Source organism: Cervus canadensis, chromosome 4 (assembly GCF_019320065.1).
Source record: "Cervus canadensis isolate Bull #8, Minnesota chromosome 4, ASM1932006v1, whole genome shotgun sequence".
In the NCBI taxonomy this organism is placed as follows: domain Eukaryota; kingdom Metazoa; phylum Chordata; class Mammalia; order Artiodactyla; family Cervidae; genus Cervus; species Cervus canadensis.
In genome coordinates, this window is record NC_057389.1 from 61,063,682 (window position 1) to 61,086,814 (window position 23,133).

General features: G+C 37.5%; 1 protein-coding gene across 3 annotated transcripts in view; it reads right to left on the reverse strand.

The window, feature by feature from the left end:
• SMAD5 (SMAD family member 5) overlaps positions 1 to 23,133 on the reverse strand; it is a 74,873-nt gene that overhangs the window by 13,802 nt on the left and 37,938 nt on the right. For all 3 annotated transcript variants that reach the window (XM_043465443.1, XM_043465442.1, XM_043465441.1), the window contains exons 2-4: positions 20,870 to 21,441; positions 10,224 to 10,475; positions 4,805 to 4,924 (exon numbers count right to left, since the gene is read on the reverse strand). In XM_043465443.1, the coding sequence (XP_043321378.1) occupies positions 4,805 to 4,924; positions 10,224 to 10,475; positions 20,870 to 21,272 (775 nt within the window). In that variant the 5' untranslated portion in view covers positions 21,273 to 21,441. The remainder of the gene's footprint in view (positions 1 to 4,804; positions 4,925 to 10,223; positions 10,476 to 20,869; positions 21,442 to 23,133) is intronic.

Genomic DNA, 23,133 nt, shown 5'->3' on the forward strand with positions numbered 1-23,133 from the left:
GCCATGAAAAGACATGGAGGTGAGGGACTTAGGTGCATATGACTAAGTGAAGAAAAGGCTACATACTATAAGATTCCAATTATAAGACAGTCTGGAAAAGGCAAAACTACAGAGACAATAAAAAGATCAGTGGTTGCCAGGGGTTAGGAAAGAGGGAGAATGAACAGGCAGAGCACAGAGGATTTTTAAAGCAGTGAAATTATTCTATATGATACTATAAAGGATGGCTACATGTCATTATTCATTTGTTACAACTCAAGGAATGTATAATACCAGGAATGAATCCTAATGTAAATTATACATTTGGGGTGATAGTGATGTATCAATGTAGGTTCATAGATTGTAATAAATGTATCACTCTGGTGCAGGTAGTGGGGGAAGCTGTACATGTGTAGGGGGAAAGGGTATGTGGGAACTCTGTACTTTTCACTCAAATTTGCTGTGAATCTAAAAAATAGTTTTAAAAAAAAGGAAGGAAAGAAAAAACACGACTAAATGAGTGTCCTTTGGGTAAAAGGTGGTACACATTTGAAGCTTTAAGTGCCAGAACAGTGTACGGAAAAAGCTTTGTATAAAATATAAAACACTGGCCAAATTCTTATCAGTATTAAAAATCAATAATTCCTAATGGACGCAATGGATGGAAGAGAGACATGGAAGCTCTGCATCCAGCTCTATTAGAGTGTCTGTCTTGGAGCTGATATCAGAAAGAGAAGTCATGAATTGTCAGTTTTCTTTCAAGAAAGGCAGAAATTTTTTAAAACGTCCAAGAAAAACGTTAAGAGTAAGTCACACTGACTATGTAGACACCACAAAAGAGTTGGTTGACTTTTAAAACTCAGTTTTAATTATTCAACTGCAAAGAATTCAGATGAGGAGGTACAGGAAAAAAAAAAAAATGAGGACCTATAAAGCAAAGTTCTAAGAGCTCAGATTTTAAAGAAATTTATATGAAAGATGGAACAAGGAGGGACTCATAATCAAACACATATATAGATGAGTAGCAGTAAGTTATAACAGTGTCATGAAAGACTAGAGCCAAGATAAGCAAAACAAAAAAGACAATTTTGGTTAGAATGAAAAGAGGAAAATCAAAAGCTCTGCGACTCTGCTCAAGGCAAAGGACATCTTGTTAACTGGTGATTCATGGCATTGCAATTTAACTCTAATTTCCCAAGTGAGAAGAAACTCTGGTGAAAAAAAACATCTAGGAGGGTGGGAAGACTTGAGTGCCAGGTTCTTCTAAAGGGACTCAGTTGTTTGGCTAAGAAACTATAATCCAAGAAATATTTAACATACATCACTACTAAACTGTACTCTCTGATCTCTGGAGAATCAAAAGAAAGAAGGAAAATGATAGATGGGGTAAACGTACTCCAAATTTTTAGAAAGAAGATGATAATACCATTTTGGGGGAATTACCTGATGCTGTATACTAAGATCATCATAAATACAGTCAAATTCAATCAACATACTAATAACTCCTATGTATTTATTATCTCTTTATTTTACAAATGGAGAGATTTAGGCTTAGATATATTTTAAAAGCCACTCTAAGCTGCAAAGCAAATAAGTAGAGATGCAGGAATTCAAATCCAGAAATTCATGTTCTGAGACAGTTTGCTCTAAATGAAGGTAGATACTATGAATATTAAGCAAATTAATATGACAAAATTCCTAGATAAATTCTAATCCTGAAAAAGCCAAGGTATTATTTAAACATTAACAAGATTATTATTAGGGGGCCTGAAATTTATTCTTAGGAATGCGGGGCTTATGGGACATACAGTCATCCCATATCATCACAAACACTATACAATACACACAAGGACACCATTCTTTCAAGAAACTAAAGTGGCAGTAACTTACTTCATGTAAACTTGTGACAAATTAAGAAGTTTAAGGTCTCAAAACAAAATGACTTTAAAAACCATAATTGAGATACCACTTCATACCCATTAGGATACTATTATCAAAAGAAAAAAGAAAATAACAAATGTTGGCAAAAATATGGAGAAATTGGAAATCCACTGCATTGCTGGTGAAAATGTAATGATGTAGCCACTGTGGAAAACAGTTTGGCAGTTCCTCAAAAAAGCTAAACAGAATTACCATAAAATCTAGCAATTCTACTCCCAGGTATATAATACCAAATGAATTAAAAAACAGAGACTCAAACAGAAACCTGTATATCAATGTTTTCAGCAGTATTGTTCAGAATAGTCAAAAGGTGTAAACAAACCAAATGTTCATGAACTGATAAATGGATAAACAAAACATGGTATATGCTTACAACAGAATACTTCTCAGCCTTAAAGAGGAATGAAATTCTAATACATGCTACAACCTGGATAAACCTTAAAAACATTATGCTAAGTGAAATATGCTAGACTCAAAGGGACAAACATTATATGATTCCACTTAAGATGCAGTCGCTAGAATAAGCAAATTCAGAAGACAGGTGGCTCAGGGGTAAAGAATCTGCCTGTCAATGCAGACAACTGTAGTTTTTAATTTAAAAAAAAAAATAAGTCTTTTTCATCAGTTTTCTTGAGATACAAATGACATCAGCACTGTTAAGTTTAAGATACACAACATAATGATTTGCCGTATATACATCCTGAAATGATTATCACAATAAATTTAATGAACATCCATCAAATCATGCATGTGTGCTCAGTCGTGTCTGACTCTCTGCGACCGCATAGACTGTAGCCCACCAGGCTCCTCTGTCCATGGGATTTCCCAGGCAAAAATACTGGAGTGGGTTTGCCATTTCCTTTTCCAGGGAATCTTCCTGGCCCAAGGATCAAATCTGTGGTCTCCTGCGCCTCCTGCACCGGCAGGCAGATTCCTCACCACTGAGCCACCTGGGAGGTCCTCCATCAACTCATATAGACACAAAATTAAAGAAGCAGGAAAAAAAACATTTTCCTTGTGATGAGACCTCTTAGGATTTACTCTCTTTACAACTTCATATATAACACACAGAAGTGTTAATTACATTTATCATGTTGTACATTATGTCACTTGTACTTATTCATCTTATAGCTGGAAGTTTGTGCCTTTTGACAGCCTTCATCCAGTCAATTTTATTTCTATCAATGAAGAATCCAAAAGCAAAATTTAAAAAAATTCCACTCACTGAGGAATAAATTTAAAAAGAAAATAAGTAAAAGACTTATACTGAAGTTGAAGGCCTAAACAAATGGAGAGTACAGAGTACAATCCATGTCCGTATACTAGAAGATGATGGCATATCTCCCCAAATTGATTTAAAGATTCAAAGTGACCTCTATCAAAATCCAAGGAGGAATTTTTTTGAGGGGGACAGAAATTGAAAAATTGATACTAAAATGATATGGAAACAGGCAAAGAATGTAGAATTGCTAAATAATTTTCAAAAAGAACAAAATTGGAGGACTAACACTTCCTGTTTTCAAAACTTACTGTAAAATTTTAGTAATCAAGACTGTAAGGGAAAGATATACAGATCAATAACAAAATTTAGCATCCTGAAATAAATCCTTACATTTATAGTCAACTGATTCCTAAAAGAGAAGCCAACATGATACTCTTATCAACAAACAGTGCTAGAATCAACTCGGTATCTACTTGAACAAAGATGACTTCAGACCATTACCATACAAAAAGCTTAATTCAAAATGAATCACAGACCTAAATATAAGAGCTAAAGAACTGCTGGGAGAAAACACAGAAGAGTAATTTTTATGACCCTGGGACAAAGGTTTTTTAGATGCAACACCAAAAGCATAATCCAGGGGAAAAAAAAAACACTGATAATTTCATCAAAATGAAAAACTTCTGTGCTTCAGAGGACACCATTAATAAGATGAAAAGACAATCCACAGAGTGAGAGAAAATATTTGCAAATCATATGTTTGATAAAGGACTTCTGTCCAAAATATATACAGAACTCTTACAACTCAATAATAAGACAAACAACTCAACTTAAAAAAAAGGCAAAAGATTTAAATAAACCAAAGAAGATATATGAATGGCTAGGTACATTGAAAATGTTCAAAATCATTCCTCAGTAGGGAAATGCAAATTAAAACAAAGGAGACACCACTTTATACCCAAGAGAATAACTACAATCAAAAAGATAAACAATAACAAGTGTCAGAAGGGTAGGAGAAACTAGCACACTCACATGGTACTGGTAAAAACAGTACTACCATTTATAGTTGTCTGGCAGTTTCTCTTAAATACTTAAATTTACCATATGACTCAGAAAAATAAAAACAAAGACTTAGTATTTGCAAACATTCATAACAGCATTGTTCATGCTAGCAAAAAACTACAAACAATTCAAATGTTTATCAACTGATAAATGGGTAAACCAAATGTGGTGTATCCATACAATGAAATACTATTCAGCAGTGAAAAAGAATAAAGTATTGATACATGGTACAAAATTGATGAATCTTGAAGACTACACATTCTGTGATTCTATTTATATGAGATGAGAGAAGGCAAATCTACAGGTACAAAAAACAGATTAGAAGATTTCTGGAGCTGGGGGTATGACAGAATAGATTGCAAACATGCATATGGGATATTTTTAAAGCATTATAAAACTGTTCTAAAACTAGATCATGGTAACAGTGTAAAATTTTATACATTTTTTAAAAATCATTGAATCATATACTTAAAAGGATAAATTAATGGCATATAAACTACAACTCAATAAAGCTGGCTTCTAGAAGTGGATGAGAAGTTTTTTTTGTTTTTTTTTTTTTTTAAAAAGCAAAAACAACAAAATAAGCATTGTACTTCTTACCTCTGCTGGATATACTGGGCATAATCTGAGGAATCATATTATTGCTTGTATCCATGGGCTGGGAATTATCTTGACCCATCTGATCATCTGGTGGCATATAGGCAGGAGGAGGAGTATCAGCTAACAGGAAGAAAATAAGACAAGTTAGAGTCCCAAAAGAATAGTTAAAATCTTCACCTTGCTCAAAATTAAATCTAAATGCATCAGAAAATTCTTAAAAGATTGCCAGTAGTATTCATTACTGAAAATCACAGACACACAAAAATGCTGGACGCTACCTTAGGGAAAGGCAAAAGGAGAAAAGACAGCATACCCCTTAGCCACCAGAAACCTACTACAAGTCCACATGAATTTGGTCCAATCCAGCACAGTAACATCACTGCTAAAATTCACTACAATAGAATTTAAGGTCATGAATTTTGCCTTTATTTGCTTAGAATCACATGCTCAGAGAAACTGCAACTACTGCAAGTCAATCTGAGGGGCGTAGATTATCCTCGTTCGGATATCTACAGAGACATTCTTAAATTATCAAGATCATCACACACTGTACTGTTATTTAAAACTGGAAAATAAAACCATGCTCTTTCAAAATTTGCCAACAACACTAACAGCAGCTATCTAATTCTTTTGCGAGGTTTTACAATGGCATTATGTCCTATTAAATGGCTCTAAGGAAACAAAGTGAACTACAAAATCTTTTGAGTTAAAACATTTCTGGCTGCAAACCTTTACAAAAGCTATAGCTATACTTCTTTGTCTCAGTAACAATAAATACTGAACATATATCTGAATATACAACTTGTCTTTTACCTCAAGGTTTGTACAAGATGTATTTTGAGACAGAGCTACCAACCAGCACTGACTGTAGTACAAAGGATGAAAATTAGTTTTTGAAAAGACACCTAACAGCAAATTAAACAGTTGGAACTTAAATTCTTTTCAAAAAACAAAACTTCATCAATTGGTACTTCACTGCAATAGAGAAACCACTAAGTATACATTTACATATGACTGCCTGCAATAGTAGGCACTCCAGTATTTCTAATGATTTAACCATTCAAGACATGCATGCCATTAATAAAATTTAGCCACTTTAAAAATCTGCTTCACAGCAAGATCCTCTATGACCCACCTCCCAGAATATTGGAAATAAAAGCAAAACTAAACAAATGGGATCTAATGAAACTTAAAAGCTTTTGCACTACAAAAGAAACTATAAGTAAGGTGAAAAGACAGCCGTCAGATTGGGAGAAAATAATAGCAAATGAAGAAACAGACAAAGGATTAATCTCAAAAATATACAAGCAACTCCTGCAGCTCAATTCCAGAAAAATAAATGACCCAATCAAAAAATGGGCCAAAGAACTAAACAGACATTTCTCCAAAGAAGACATACAGATGGCTAACAAACACATGAAAAGGTGCTCAACATCACTCATTATTAGAGAAATGCAAATCAAAACCACAATGAGGTACCATTACACACCAGTCAGGATGGCTGCTATCCAAAAGTCTACAAGCAATAAATGCTGGAGAGGGTGTGGAGAAAAGGGAACCCTCTTACACTGTTGGTGGGAATGCAAACTAGTACAGCCACTATGGAAAACAGTGTGGAGATTCCTTAAAAAACTGGAAATAGAACTGCCATATGACCCAGCAATACCACTTCTGGGCATACACACTGAGGAAACCAGATCTGAAAGAGACACATGCACCCCAATGTTCATCGCAGCACTGTTTATAATAGCCAGGACATGGAAGCAACCTAGATGCCCATCAGCAGATGAATGGATAAGGAAGCTGTGGTACATATACACCATGGAATTTTACTCAGCCGTCAAAAGGAATTCATTTGAACCCAGTTCTGATGAGATGGATGAAACTGGAGCCCCTTATACAGAGTGAAATAAGCCAGAAAGATAAAGAACATTACAGCATACTAACACATATATATGGAATTTAGAAAGATGGTAACGATAACCCTATATGCAAAACAGAAAAAGAGACACAGAAATACAGAACAGACTTTTGAACTCTGTGGGAGAAGGTGAGGGTGGGATGTTTCAAAAGAACAGCATGTATACTATCTATGGTGAAACAGATCACCAGCCCAGGTGGGATGCATGAGACAAGTGCTCCGGCCTGGTGCACTGGGAAGACCCAGAGGAATCGGGTGGAGAGGGAGGTGGGAGGGGGGATCGGGATGGGGAATAAGTGTAAATCTATGGCTGATTCATATCAATGTATGACAAAACCCACTGAAATGTTGTGAAGTAATTAGCCTCCAACTAATAAAAAAATTAAAAAAAAAAAAAAAAAAATCTGCTTATGATCCTTCTCCAGGCAAATCAGTGCATCAGTTGTCTAATTAAAGATAACTGGAGTTCATTTTAACCTACCAAAGTATAAAATGATTTGACAAGCAATGTAGCAAAGTTAAAACAGCACAGACTTTAGAGTCAGAGAAACCTGGGCCTGACCCCCACTTATTAGCTATGTGACCTTAAGCAAGGTACTTAAACTCTTGGGGTTAATACCAGTTTCATTTTCCATCTGTAAAATAACAATAATATCTATCTCACATGGGTGTTCTGAAGATTAAGTTTAATGTGATATCTTTCATCACAGTATTAGTTATACAAAAGGCACTTGATAAATGGTATTCGGTAGTAAAATCTTTATGAAAATATTTAACTTAAGTCAAATATAGCTACTTCCTTTGTTGCTTTGATAGAACTTAATTGTAATGCCTAGTGGCATACATAGATTTAGTCATTTGGTCCAATACACGGCCAACTGATATCTAACAACACTTTGTTTCCAGATTATCTACTTTCCTTCACATTCATCAGACAGAGTCATTTTCTGTCTTTCTGTATTTGATAAGTTTTTACTACATTCTGCCTTTACTGTATATAGGACTCCTCTCTATGAAATCATTCAAGTTAACACCATTGGGCTTCAAACTCTCCATCTGCACTGGTAACCACTTAACATATAGGTATATCTACATAGTTAGCAGTAAACGTATTTATACGTTGCTGTAATTTCATCTATTTATTTAACAAATATTTACTGGAGGATCTACTGCATATTAGACTCTGACGTAGGTACTGGAGATGTAGCAATAAACAAAAGATGCTATGAAATCCCTTTTTTCGTGGAGTTTACAGACAAGATGGGAGGGGGAAGAGGCAGGTTATAAGTAAAGACAAAATATACTACACTGGACTGTAATACATGCCATAGAGAAAGATCAAGCAATGAGATAGGGAAGGTGGGTTGGAGAAGTGAGTGCAACTTTTAAATTTTATCTACCTTATTGTCACTGTTCTTAAAGGGTAATCGCCAATCTCCCCCAAATTGTGTTTGCTTTTTTAAAAACTTCCATTTATGTAAACTGAAAAAATAAAAACAGTTCACCCACTTTCCTCAACTGGTTTTTCACCACCTCTGGCAAACACCAGAGGTGGCTGTCCTCTGTCTCTATGAGCCTAGCTGTTTTTTTTTAAGTCCACATGTAACGGAGATCATAACGTATTTGTCTTTCTCAGTCTTATTTCACTTAGCATAAAGCTGTCAAGATTCATCCATGTTGTCACAGATGGCAAGATCTCATTCTTTTCTGTGGCTGGATAATATTTGTGTGTGTGTGTTTATCATATCTTCTTTATCCATAAACGAACACTTAGGCTGCTTCCAAATCATGGCAACTATAAATAAAGTCACAATAAACATGAGAGGGGTGATATCTCCCTGAGTTAGTTTTTTTTGGATAAGTATCTAAAAGTAGAGTTACAGAAGCATATGGCAGTTCTATTTTTTATTTTTTGAGGAAATTCTATACTGTTTTCAAAACTGGCCACACTAATTTTCATTCTAATAGTGCATAAGAATTCCCTTTCCTCCAAATCCTCTCCAACACTTGTTATTTCCACCTTTCTGATAAACAGTCACTGTAATAAAGTATTAGCCTTAGGCGCTCAGTCGTGTCTGACTCTTTGCGACCTCACGGACTTGTAGCCCACCAGGCTCCTCTGTCCATGGGATTCTCTAGGCAAAAATACTGGAGTGGGTTGCCATTTCCTCCTTCAGGGGACCTTCCCAACTGTACATAAAAGAGACTTCAATAATGTGCATTACAGGATACCCCAGGTTAACCTGTTATAGGAAACTGCCTCTTGAGTCTTTGAATTCTATAACGATTCTACACCTCTGGTTGGCCAATTGCTTGTTTATTTAGGTTTTAAGGTGAATGACCTGGGGATATTTGTTTCCATCAACCAGACTGCAAATCCAGAGGCACCGCTGAAATGTCTACTTTTCTTGCTATCCTCAGAAGAGACTGCTGCACATCTACTCTAAGATTCTCATTCTTTTCAGCTTACAATACAAATAAGGGTAAGGTAATCTCTCACTGTGGTTTTGACCTGCATTTCCCTGACAATTAATGATGCAGAGCATCTTTTCATGTATCTATTGGCCAACAGTATGTCTTCTTTGGATAATTTTCTATCCAGCTCTTCCACCCATTTTTTAACAGATTTTTTTTCCCCACTGTGTCCTATGAGTTCTTCCTATAAATTCTGGATATTAGCCCCTTATCAGATACATCATTTGCAAAAATTTTCTTTCATTCAGTAGGCTGCCCTTTTATTTTATTGATGGTTTCCCTTGCTGTGCAGAAACGCTTTAGTCTGATGTAGTTTCACTTCTTTATTTTTGCTTTTGTTGCTTTTGCTTTTAGTGTCAGATTTTTAAAAAATCATCAGCAAGACCTAGGTTAAGGAGCTTACTACATATATTTTCTTCTAGGAGTTTTATGATTTGAGGTCTTACATTAAACTCTATCTGAGTTAATTTTTGTGTGTGGTGTAAGACAATGGTCCAATTTCATCCTTTTGCATGTGGCTGTCCAGTTTTACCAACATATTTATGGAAGAGACTATCCTTCCCCCTTGTACATTCATGGCTCCTCTGTTGTAAATTACTTGACAATTTTTGCATGAGTTTATTTCTCGACACTCTGTTCCATGATCTACGTGTTTGTTTGTATGCCAATATTACATTACTTTTATTATTACAGCTTTGTAATACAGTTTGAAAACAGGGAGTATGATGCCTTCAGCTTTGTCCTTCTTTCTGAAAACTGCTTTGGCTATTCTGGGTCGTTTGTGGTTCCATACACATTTTAGGACTATTATATTTTGTGAAAAATATACCTACTTGCATTTTTAAACATATGGCGCTTGGCAAAATGAAATTCAAAACTCTTCTGGAAATCAAACAATTACCAAAGAATAGTCAAAAATAGTTAGTTCTTGGCATATTAACAGTTGACCCAGAGGATCAGCAGTATTAGAACAAATGCTAATTCTTAGGAGTTATTTTTTGTATCAATAAAATAAATTCTTACCTGGGAGCTGAAATGGACTTCCTGGTCCAGAACTTGCTGGGGAGTTGGGATATGTGCTGCTAGCAGGGGAAGGAGGGTAGGGACTATTTGGAGATAAGGGAAAAGGAGTGTTGTTGGGCTGATGGAAAGAATCAGGAAACGTTGCATTTTGTGGCATGTGCGGTTCATTGTGGCTTAAGTTTCTAAACTGAACCAGAAGGCTGTGTTGTGGATTGAATTCATTATGACGAGGCACTAACACTGGAGGTAAGACTGAAAGACAAAAATCAAAAGTTTTCTGTCAGCAATGACTAAAACAACTCATACACATGAAGGGACAGATAAGAAAGGATTAAGGGAAGAGTGTAAACCTATTAAAACAACTGACTTTTAGGAAGGGCTGCTTTGTAGAACCCTGAATCTGTATTTACATAATAATTAAATCAAACATTCTCTAAGCATTCAGCCTATATAAAATACTCTAGAAGACAGAATACCCAAGCAGAGAAGATATCCCTCTTATTCTCTAAGAGAGTAAGCATATTTAAGAGCAACCATAATTACAACAAAGGGAATAAAGCCAATGTTTTACAAAAACTATAATTGGTATATAACCCTAACCCTTTAAAAACTATGAATCACCATATTGTACACCTGAAACTTAATATATTATATGTCAGTGATACCAAAAAAAAAAAAAAGAAAAAAAAGGCAAATATGCCATCATCTCCTTAGATGTTACTGCTGTTGGTCTCGCTTTATCTGTTTGAAACAGGGAACACATCCTAAACCACGTGGGCCAAAGCATCATCCCTTAGTGTGCAGTCCAGATAGCTGTTTCTACTTCTCTGCATGTTTTGCTCTTTACCGTCCAAGACTGTAATTTTCATAAGGTGCTCATATGAATCTGAAATAAAATAGTGGGCTAATATAACTTTAAAATTTTTAATTAAAAAATAGATGAAAACAGCCATAATATAGAGAATTTAATGCACTGAGAGTTCAACAGGGATAAGTATTCCCAGCTAGCAAGGAGTCAAACAAAATACTGTGGAAAAGACAACATCTGATTGGACCTTAAAGAACAGGAAGCATTTCACATGGAAGTGCTAGGGGTGGAGAGTGTCAAGGGTATAGAGGAGGAGCTGGAAAGATACAAGAAAGGACAGTCAGAGGGCTAAGCACTAAACTGGGAGGTAAGACTAGAGAATAAAGTTGAAATCAGCTATGTATAGGTCCTGAAAGCCTCCATGTTTCCAATTTTGAACATTTCTTCTTTCTTTATTTGAGAGATCTTGTATTTTATGTTCTTCAGTAAAGTTTCCCCAATTGAAAACAGTAATAATTCCTAGATAGACGTCTTCCACTCAAAATGATTTTTTCTAAACACAACCGTAACAAAAATATACACAAGTATAAACAGTTTTAAACGGGACTTCCCTTGTGGCTCAGCTGGTCAAGAATCCACCTGTAATGCAGGAGACCTGGGTTCAATCCCTGGGCTGGGAAGATCCCCTGGAGAAGGGAAAGGCTACCCACTCTAGTATTCTGGCCTGGAGAGTTCCATGGACTGTATAGTCCATGGGTCACAAAGAGTCAGACACAACTGAGCGACTTTCACTTAACAGTTTTAAAGACACATCTTTTTTAACAGATCCACTTTATTCAAACATTCAATTTCTCTAAAACCTCAAGTGATCAATAACATCTGATCACCTTTCCCAAGAGGAAATTGTAAAATCTCATTTCTCTAAACTCTTAAGGTACTAACTCATCTCTTTCATAATTTTTTTGTATTTATCAGTGTAATTTCACTTTCAAAAATTTCCCTTTGACTCTAACATCTAGTCAGAGTGAAAGAGTAAAACATCTAGTGAAATGTTTAGTGAAACATTTAGTTTCACTAAAACTGTTTAGTGAAAGTCACTCAGTCATGTCCAACTCTTTGAGATCTCCAAGCCAGAATACTGGAGTGGGTAGCCTTTCCCTTCTCCAGGGGATCTTCCCAAGTCAGCAGTGACAAAAGACAAAATTAAACTGTTTTAAAATTAACTAGGCTGTATCTCTCTTCCCTGAAGTAGGGATGAAGCTAAGGAATCAGAAGCTCTGTAATTTTTATTGTTTTTTATCTCTTTTCATTTTACTGAATTAGTATTGTAACTATGTAGTTAATATCTGAATATGACTGCTTTTTTCTATGTATTACTAACTGCTGTTTCCCTTACAAAATGATGGGCAGCTGCCACTGGACAGCAGGACATGGGACACTGAGAATGTCTATGTTCAGCTCTCTAGCAATCTGAAAGATTTAGTGAAATAACCATTTAGGAATTCACTCCAGTAAGGATTTTTTTGGGACAGAACTAAAATCACTAATTTCTCTTTAACTTGTATATTATCTATACACATACTTTTTTTTAAGAAATTACTTTCATTCAAAATTAATAATAATACACTGATAGTTTAAAAAGATAGATGCTACAAGAGATTATAAACAAAAAGAACAATTTCTAAGCCTCCTACCAAACTGCTTCCAGAAACAACAAATTTAAACTCTCATCCATTTCCTCTGACATACACTTTGTGCCCTACTAAATAATAATGCTTACAGTGCTGTTACTGTTTTGTCAAGACATTATCTGTAGACTTACTTTTATGGCAAATGAAGTAGATTTCTTAAATCATTCTATTCCCCATTCTCTTCCTAATAAAGTCACATAAAAATTTGGTTAACATCCTGTGTTTATGATAGTTTATATATTTTATAAACTACATAAATACAATTTATTGTTGAGCCAAATTTGTATTATATTTTCTCTTGAACAATGTTTTTTTATTAATTATTGCCTTGGTCTTTCATTTGCTTAATCTTAAGTTTGTACCACTAATTTCCCAAAGTCCAACAGATCTAATAAATTCCTACCAATACTATTTTTCAGGTGCCACAAATAAACAATCTATTGGTTCAATTTTCTCCCCTGGATCCTCCATAGTTTGCTATTTAAGTCCCCTACAAATTCAAGGTCTTTAGACTTCCTCTTCTTTTCTCTCCAGTTGGATCCCATTTCCTGGACCTCTTTCTCTATTAGTTTACTAAAGAAGGATGTAAGGAAGATAAATTTTGAGTCCTTGCCTATATGAAAGTAACCTGTCTTATGTTTATCTACAGACAAATTCCAGAATAACTTTTTTCTCTCTGAATGTATGCGGCACCACTTTATTTTTTTCTAGAATCCAAAACTGCATTGAAAAATCCACTGTTCTCATTTCCAGTCTTTTCTATGTGCCCTATCTTTTTTACTCTGGGAGCTCTAAAAATTTTTTTATCCATGATATGCTAAAATTTCACATATGGGTCTTTTTTCTGTCTCTTTTTCTGGTTACTCAATCATTGGGCCCATTCAATTTTCAGTTCTGGGAATTGTTCTAATAGTATTTCTTTCATAATTTTCTCTTTCCCATTATCTCCAATGCTTCAAGAATGTATTATTTTATAGAAATGTTTAATTTGAAACTTATCCTGAACCAGTTAATGTTTTATCTAAGCACTTTTCACACATTAACTCATCTAATTCTCATAACTCGCCTGAGGTAAGTATTATTATTCCCATTTTACAGATGAGCAAACAAAGTCACAGACAGGTTAATTAATTTGCCTATGGTCATTTTGATAGTACTGGTGAAGTCAGTATCCAAATCCAGAGAATCTGGTTCAAGAAAGTAATCTTAACCAATGGATAACACTATTAAGTGTTGAATCACTTAGGCTGGCTCTCTATATTTCTTTTATCACTTTTAAACTATTTTCTACTCTTTTTTTTCCAATTTTGCAATATTTTCTGGCTCCACTACATATTAACTACGTGATCTTTTATAAGTTGTTGTTTTTTAGTTACCACATTGTATCTGACTCTTTCTGCGACCCCATGGACTATATAGCCTGTCAGGCTCCTCTGTTCATAGAATTTCCTAGGCAAAAATACTGAAGTGGGTTGCCATTTCCCTCTCCAGGGGATCTTCCCAACCCAGGGATTGAACTTATGTTTCCTGAATTGGCAGGCAGATTCTTTACCACCGAGCCATCAGAGAAGCCCCTTTTATAAGTTACTTTTTTTATTAATTTTTGGTTTCCTTATCTGTAACTTACGGGTAAACTGAAGAGTATCATAAAATGTTCATACCATTTTCAAACCCCATGAAGGAATAACCTCATAGGATTAGGAAAGTGTTTAGTCCTTGTCATTGTTCAGTCGCTAAGTCCTCTCTGAAGTTTTGCGACACTATGGACCTCAGTACATCAGGCTCCTCTGCCCTCCACTATATCTCCCAGAGTTTGTTCAAATTCAAGTCCATTGAGCTGGTGATGCTATCTAACCATCTCATCTTCTGTTACCCTCTTCTCCTTTTGCCTTCAATCTTTCCCAGCATCAGGGTCTTTTCAAATGAGTCAGCTCTTTGCAGCAAGGGGCCGAAGTATTGGAGCTTCAGCTTCAGTCCTTTCAATGAATGTTCAGGGTTGATTTCCTTTAGGATTGACTGGTTTGATCTCCTTGCAGTCCAAAGGACTCTCAAGAGTCTTCTCCAACACCACAGTTCCAAAACATCAATTCTTTGGCACTCAGCCTTCTTTATGGTCCAACTCTCACATCCATACACAACTACTGGAAAAACCATAGTTTTGATTATATGGACCTTTGTAGGCAAAGTGATGTTTCTGCTTTTTAATATGCTGTCTAGGTTGGTCATAGCTTTCCTCCCAAGGAGCAAACACCTTTTAATTTCATGGCTGCAGTCACCATTTGTGGTGATTATGGAACCCAAGAAAATAAAATTTGTCACTGTTTCCATTTTTTCCCCTTCTACTGGCCATGAAGTGATAGGACCAGATGCCATGATCTTATATATATATATATATATATATATTTTTTTTAATGTTGAGTTTTAAGCCAGCTTTTTACTCTCCTCTTTCACTCTCATCAATAGGCTCATTAGTTCCTCTTTGCTTTCTGCCACTAGAATGGTATTATCCACATATCTGAAGTGTTGATATTTCTCCCAGCAATCTTGATTCTAGCTTGTGATTCATCCAGCCGGCATTTCACATGATGTACTCTGCAGAGAAGTTAAATAAGCAGGGTGATAATATACAGCCTTGTCATACTCCTTTCCAAATTTGGAACCAGTTCATTGTTGCATGTCTGGTTCTAACTGCTCTTGACCTGAATATAGGTTTTTAAGGAGATAGGTAAGGTGGTCTGGTACTCCCATCTCTTTAAGATTTTCCAGTTTGTTCTGATCCACAGAGTCAAAGGCTTTAGCATAATCAATGAAGCCAAAGTAGATGTTTTTCTGGAATTCCCTTGCTTTCTCCATGATTCAACGAATGTTGGCAATTTGATCTCTGGTTCCTCTGCCGCTTTGAAACCCAGCTTGAACATCTGGAAGTTCTCCGTTCACATACTACTGAAGCCTAACTTGATGGATTTTGAGCATAACCTTACTAGCATGTGAAATGAGCAAAACAGTCTAGTAGCTGGAACATTCTTTGGCATTGTCTTTGGGACTGGAATGAAAACTGACCTTTCCCAGTCCTGTCCCACTGCTGAGTTTTCCAAATGTGCTGATACACTGGGTGCAGCACTTTACCAGCATCATCTTTCAAGATTTTAAACAGCTCAGCTGGAACTCCACCACCTCCAACAGTTCTGTTCACAGTTCACTGTTCTTAACGCCCACTCAGTTTCACACTCCAGGATGTCTGGCTCTAGGTGAGTGACCTCACCATTGTGGCTATCCAGGTCATTAAGACCTTTTTTGTATAGTTCTTCATGTATTTTTACCACCTCTTCTTAATCTCTTCTGCTTCTGTTAGGTCCCTACCGTTTCTGTCCTTTATCATGCACATCCTTGCACAAGATCTTTCCTTGATAGCTCCAATCTTCCTGAAGAGATCTCTAGTCTTTCCCATTCTACTGTCTTCCTCTATTCCTTGGCATTGTTCATTTAAGGCGGCCTTCTATCTCTCTTTGCTATTCTCTGGAACTCTGCATTCAGCTGGGTACATCTTTCCCTTTCTCCCTTGCCTTTCGCTTTTCTTCTTTACTCAGTTATTTGTAAAGCCTCCTCAGAAAACCACTTTGCCTTTTGCACTTTTTCTTTGGAATGGTTTTGGTCACTGCCTCCTGTACAATGTTACAAACTTCCATCCATAGTTCTGCAGGCACTCTATCAGATCTAATCCCTTACATCAATTCATCACTTTCACTGAATAATTATGAGGGATCTGATCTAGGTCATACCTGAATAGCCTAGTGGTTTTCTTTATTTTCTTCAATTTAAGCCTAAATTTTTCAATAAGAAGTTCATGATCTGAGCCACAATCAGTTCCAGGCCTTATTTTAGCTAACTGTATAGAGTTTCTTCATCTTCAACTGCAAAGAATATAATCAATCTGATTTCAGTATTGACCATTTGGTGATGTCCATGTGTAGAGTCGTATCTTGGGTTGCTGGAAAAGGGCGTTCACTATGACCAGCATGTTTTCTTGACAAAACTGTTAGCCTTTTCCCTGCTTCATTTTGTACTCCAAAGCCAAACTTGCCTGTTATTTCAGGTATCTCTTGACTTCCTACTTTTGCATTCCAATCCCCTGTGATAAAAAGGACATCTTTTTTGGTTAGTTCTAGAAAGTGCTGTAGGTCTTCATAGCACCATTCAACTTCAGCTTCTTCAGCATCAGTGGTTAGGGCACAGACTTGGATTACTTGTTTCCACGGTTTGCCTTGGAAACGAATCAAGGTCATGCTATCATTTTTGAGGTTGCACCCAAATACTGCATATGGGACTCTTTTGAGACCTGTGAGGGCTACTCCATTTCTTCTAAGGGATTCTTGCCCACAGTAATAGATATAGGGTCATCTGAATTAAATTTTCCCATTCCCGTTCATTTTAGTTCACTGATTCCTAAGATGTCAATGTTCACTCTTGCCATCTCCTGCTTGACCACGTCCAATTTACGTTGATTTATGGACCTAACATTCCAGGTTCCTATGGAATACTATTCTTTGCAGAATCAGACTTTACTTTCACCACCAGACACATCCACAACTGAGCACTGTTTCCACTTTGGCCCAGCTGCTTCCTTCTTTCTGGAGCTATTAGTAATTGCTCTCTGCGACTCTAGTGGCTCAGTGGTAAAGAATCCGCCTGCCATGCAGGAGACATGGGTTTGACCCCTGGGTCAGGAAGATCCCCTGGAGAAGGAAATGACAACCTATTCCAGTATTCCTGCCTGGGAAATCCCATGGACAGAGGAGCCTGACAAGCTAAAGTCCAAGGGATTCCAAGAGTTGGACACAATTTAGTGACTAAATCACTACCACTACTTCCCCAGCAGCATTTTTGCTTCCCTGGTGGCTTAGATGGTAAAGAATCTGCCTGCAATGCAGGAGACCGGGGTTTGATCCTTAGGTTGGGAAGATTCCCCTGGAGAAGGGAATAGCTACCCACTCCAGTACTCTTGCCTGGAGAATTCCAAGGACGGAGGAGCCTGATGGGCTACAATCCACGGGGTCACAAGGAGTTGGACACAACTGAGCAACTAACACTTAACACTTTCCTAGTAGCATACTGGACACCTTCTGACGAAGGGGGCTCATCTTTCTGTGTCACATCTTTTTGCATTTTCGTACTGTTCACGGAGTTCTCACAGCAAGAACACTGGCGTGGGCTGCCCTTCCTCCTCCAGTGGACCACGTTTGCTAGAATTCGTCATGTTCTGGGTGGCCCTGCACAGCACGGTTCACAGCTTCACTGGTTATGCAAGCCCCGCAGCCCCAACAAAGCAGGGATTCATGAAGGGTATCCAGTCCTTACGTGCTCAATGATGTTAATTATTATGACTTTATCAATACTGGTACTATAAAGTAATCCATCCCGTGTCACAGCTGTTTAACTTGCTTAAGCAAAGCAGGCCTAAGCCCCAATCCTTTCTACAGAATGAATCACAGCTGAGGAAAACAGATAACAAAAGACATTTCTATTGACTATCAGACACACCCTGGTTATGAGGGAATATACTAAATTCTCTTTCTTGCCAACAACTTCTAGCAAATATCAAGCCTGGGATTTTCAGACCATGCTTCTCTTTTAAATCCTCATATTTTCCTTTCCTCATCAATTCCTCTGGCTACAGCTCTCCTTGGATTCAATAAGAAATTAAGAATCACCTCAAATACCAACTGGCAGCTCTAAAGCCCTTAAAATAAACTTTTCCTGACAGCACCATTACTCCTATTTTTTTCTTTTTTGCTAGTTTCCACATCTAATGTTATTGCCACAGTTTTGTTTGTTTGTTTGTCTGTCTGTTTTTAAGCACATCAGCACATACTATCTCCAGGTGGAATCTAGTGTGGCCAGCAGACTGAGGTGGCTGTCAGGATTCCTGCCTCTGGGTGTTTACCCTGTGTGATCCCTTCCATCTGAGTGTATTATCTGTGACTTGCTCCTAAGCAACAGAATATGGCAAAAGTAACAGAACGTATATACTAACATGCCACCAGAACACAATGCCTCTTCTAGCAAGAAAACCCTTTCTTCCTGGGTTTGAAGAAATAAGCAGCCATGAATGTGAGCTACCTACAGAGATGGTCACATGGTAAGCAAATGAAGAAGTCAACAACCAGCCAGAACCCCAACCGCCTGAAAGGAACCGAATCCTGATAATAATCACATGAGCTGGGAAGCAGAACCTTTCTCAGTTGAGCCTCCAATGTAGACCCAAGCCTGACCAATACCTAGTTTACAGCCTTGCAAAGGATCCAACTAAAGCCATGCCTGGCCTCCTGACTGACAGAAACTGTGAGATAACTAACGTGTGTTAGCCCCTTAGCTTGTGACACTTTGTTATGGCAACAGGTAAGTAATGCACCCAACTAGTATCTCAGCTTATATAATTCATTCAATACAAAAAAAAAATATTTACTGAGTACTCACTTCTAAGTTCCAGGTAATAAAACTATTCTAGGCACTGGGAATGCAGTACAGAATGAGACAGAGGAAGGTCCTTCTCACATCAGTCAATAAACAAAATGAATACCTAACAGTCAAGTAGTGACAAGGCATTTAAGCAAGGACAGAATGAAATGAGAAAATGTGACACGAAAAGATGCTGGGGGGAGAGTACTCTAAGTAGAGGAAAGAGCATGAGAAAAAAGCCTGGATGCAGGAGTATGGCAAGTCCAGGGAACAGAGGAAGCTTGAGGATAGGTCATGTAGACCCTTGTAGAAATCTGTTCTAAGTGTGGCAGAAAGCCTTTAAGTGTTCTGGGCAGGGACTGACATGATTTGATATATATACTTCCTAACACTCACTCTGGCTGCTATAACAGAAAACAGAATGGGCTGGGGGAAAGAGAAGAGGCAGAGAGACCAATTAGGAGACTACTTAAGGTAAAAGATGATGATGGTCTGTACTAGAGTAGTGGTGTTAGAGACGGTGAGAGATGATATGATCAAAGTACATTTTGAAGGTATAGCAAACAGCATTTCCTCATGGCTTAAGCACAGAACTTCAGAGAGAAATAAAAGATGACTTCTAGGGAGCAGTTATGTGAACGCTACTGCCATTGACTACAACAGGGAAAACTGGAGGAAGAAATGACTTGGTGGGAAAAAACAAACCCACAGTCCTATTCTGACATTAAACCTTGTATGTTTATTAGACATTCAGGTGGAGATGTTATGTAGGCAACTGAATAGAGTCAGGAGACGCTGACTCTGGAGTTCAAAATGTGAGCATGAATTTAGAGATGGTTTTAAGACATGTGATAACATAAGAGTACCTACAGGAAAAGTAAAGATGGAGAAAAAGTCAAGGGACCAAGTCCTGTGAAAACAGGAAAATAGCCAACAAAGAGACTACACAAAAACAGGTAGTGAGGGAGGAGAATTGTAAGAGTGCTGTGCTTCAGTAGCCAATATGATAAAGTTTGAGTGGGAGGAAAGGAGAGCAACTGTATCAAATAATGCTGACAGTGCAAATAAGATGAGGACTAAGAATGACTGACCCCTCTATCTGTAAGAAGGCAGTCATTAGTGAATTTGACAAGTCAAAAGGTAGGAAAGAAAGACTAATAAGAGTGGGTGTCAACAAAGAACAGGAATATAGAGATAATATAGATGGAGACTCCTATACAAAGTAGGTTGGAGGTGGGGTCACATGGCTGAGGTCAGGACAGAAATTCTTTCTTAACTTTTATTTGAGGTTGGGCAGTATAACAGCATGCTTGATGCTTTCAGAAAAAGTCTAGCAGAGAAGGAAAATAAAATGCTGGAAAGCGGATAATAACTGTGGAAGCAAAGTTCTTGAATAAACAAAAAGGAGTGGGATGCAGTACACATATGGAACTCAGACTTTAAATAAAATAGAGGAATGGCAGAGTACATACGACTGGCTGCTTACAGAGGATAGTGAATTAGAATAAGCCACTTGGGAGCTATATCACCTGTATATTAAGCTAAATACAAAGTCCAGTATTCCTTCCAAGATTAAAATCTTTAAGAAGGAAGCATAAAGCTAAAATAACCTATTAATTACTAAATTCAGTCAAATGCAAATCAGGAAAGCAGAAGTTTTTATAATTCTTCCCAGGGGAATTAAAACCTACCTGGACTCTCCACTCTCTTATAGTGGTATGGGTTGATACAAACTTCTTTTTGCTTAGATCCAAAAGGAAATTCACAAATATCCAATGGCTTTAGCTCATGATGACTCTGCAGATCAGGCCAGCGCCAAACACGACAGTATATAACATGGGGTAAGCCTTTTCTGTGAGAAACCTGCAGGCGTCCATCTAAAGATCTGGGGATAGTGACACATTTGCTTGGCTGTCCTGGACTGCTCAAGGCTTTCTCCAGTTCCTCCATGGCACCTTTTTTCTTTTTTAGTTTTTTCACCAAAGCATCGACTGCCTTTTCTGCCCATTTCTCCTCTTCATCACCTTGCTTCCAGCCCAACAATCGTTTTACTGCTGGACTAGTAAAAGAAAACAAGCTGGCCATTGACGTCATTTGATTTAAATCTTCAGAAACCTTTCTGCAATTCAAAGTCAGTGTCTACTGAACATACAGATCACAGGTGGAAAGTCATATACAGGCCCTAAGCAAAAGTTGCAATTTAAAAGGAAGGAGTGACATTTATCTTCATAAGTGCCATAAGTTTCTTTCATTGGTTCAAGCCCTGAAAGAGAAAAGGTGAAAAGGATAAGATCCCTAGTTTAAATAAATACAATTTACATACATTTAAACAAATATAATTTGAAAAGTATGTTACTTTCAAATAAGAGCAGAAAAGCCTTACCAAGTAAAACAAAAAACCTAAGTCTAGATAGAAAAATTTTCTCTTAAGTCCTGTGACCACTCACTTCCTTCTTCACAATATGAATCTCATTGGCAATGTCAAATGATAACCAAAAGCAAAGTAGGGTGCTCTACTTTCTACACATTCATTTCAGTCGCTCAGTCGTGTCCGACTCTTTGCGATCCCATGAACTGCAGCATGCCAGGCCTCCCTGTCCATCACCAACTCCCGTAGTTTACTCAAACTCATGTCCATCGAGTTGGTGATGCCATCCAGCCATCTCATCCTCTGTCGTCCCCTTCTCCTCCTGCCCCCAATCCCTCCCAGCATCAGGGTCTTTTCCAATGAGTCAACTCACACTATCACCCCACAAAAAACAGCCCTAGACCTTTATTTCCTTCCATCAGCAGCCCCCAAGATGGCAGTTTTTTTCACTGAAATCCACGTTATATGATATGTCAATTTTGAACATAATAGTATCCTGATTTGAACAAAGGTCTTAAGAGAAACCTAGCACTTCCCTAGGATCATTACTTTCTTTAAAATGTTTCACAGACTTGTAAGGTTTGCACAAAAGTCACAGTACTACTCAAGTCACATTATTAGATGCAAATTTTATTAGAAGTTGTCATAAGACATACCAAGCCCTCAAATAAATCATAACACACTCAACTGGCAGAAAAATGGGAAGTATCTACTTTTAAAATGAAGAAAGTTAGATTTAAAAAGAATAAATCCAAAGTTTAATCCCCCCAAAATAGTTTATCATTTCATAATTCCTATTGCCTTCTCTGATATTTTAAGTATGTTAAGTTACTGAAACTGCTCCAGGCAGAACACCACTGTATACCCTGAAGCAGTGATATGTAGTGGCACTCTACTGATAAGAGTGGGTACAATCTCCTGTGGTTACTACAGTCAACCACACACACAATTAGTTACTAGTGAAACAGCAGGAGTAATGCTTGGAAAAAGGATGTCAGTAACAAAAGATGCTTCCTTTCTTATACCTAAAATTGATAAATAATGCTGCAACTCTGTCTTGGACAAATAACAGAACATTCTAGCATCAAGCTTATTCTGGATTGGGGTGATCTTCCCAGAAAAGAATATACGTGCTCAGTTAAAACCCCAGTAGGGCTTCCCTGGTGGCTAACAGGTAAAGAATCTGCCTGCCAATGCAGGAGACACAGGTTTGTTCCCTGATTCGGGAAGATCCCACATGCCACAGAGCAACTAAGCCTGTGCAACGCAACTACTGAGCCTGTGCTCTAGAGCCCGGGAGTTCCCGCTACTGAGCCTGCGTGTCCTAGAGCCTGTGCTCCACAACAAGAGAAGCCACCGCGGTGAGAGGCCCATGCACCACAACTAGAGAAAAGCCCACGCAGCAACCAAGACCCAGCACAGCCAAAAAATACAATAAGTCAGTCCAATAAAGTCACAGTGTTAGTTGCTCAGTCATGTCCAACTCTTCGCAACCCCATGAACTATAGCCCACCAAGCTCCTCTGTCCATGGGATTTCCCAGGCAAGAATGCTGGAGTGGGTGGCCATTTCCTTCTCCAGGAGATCT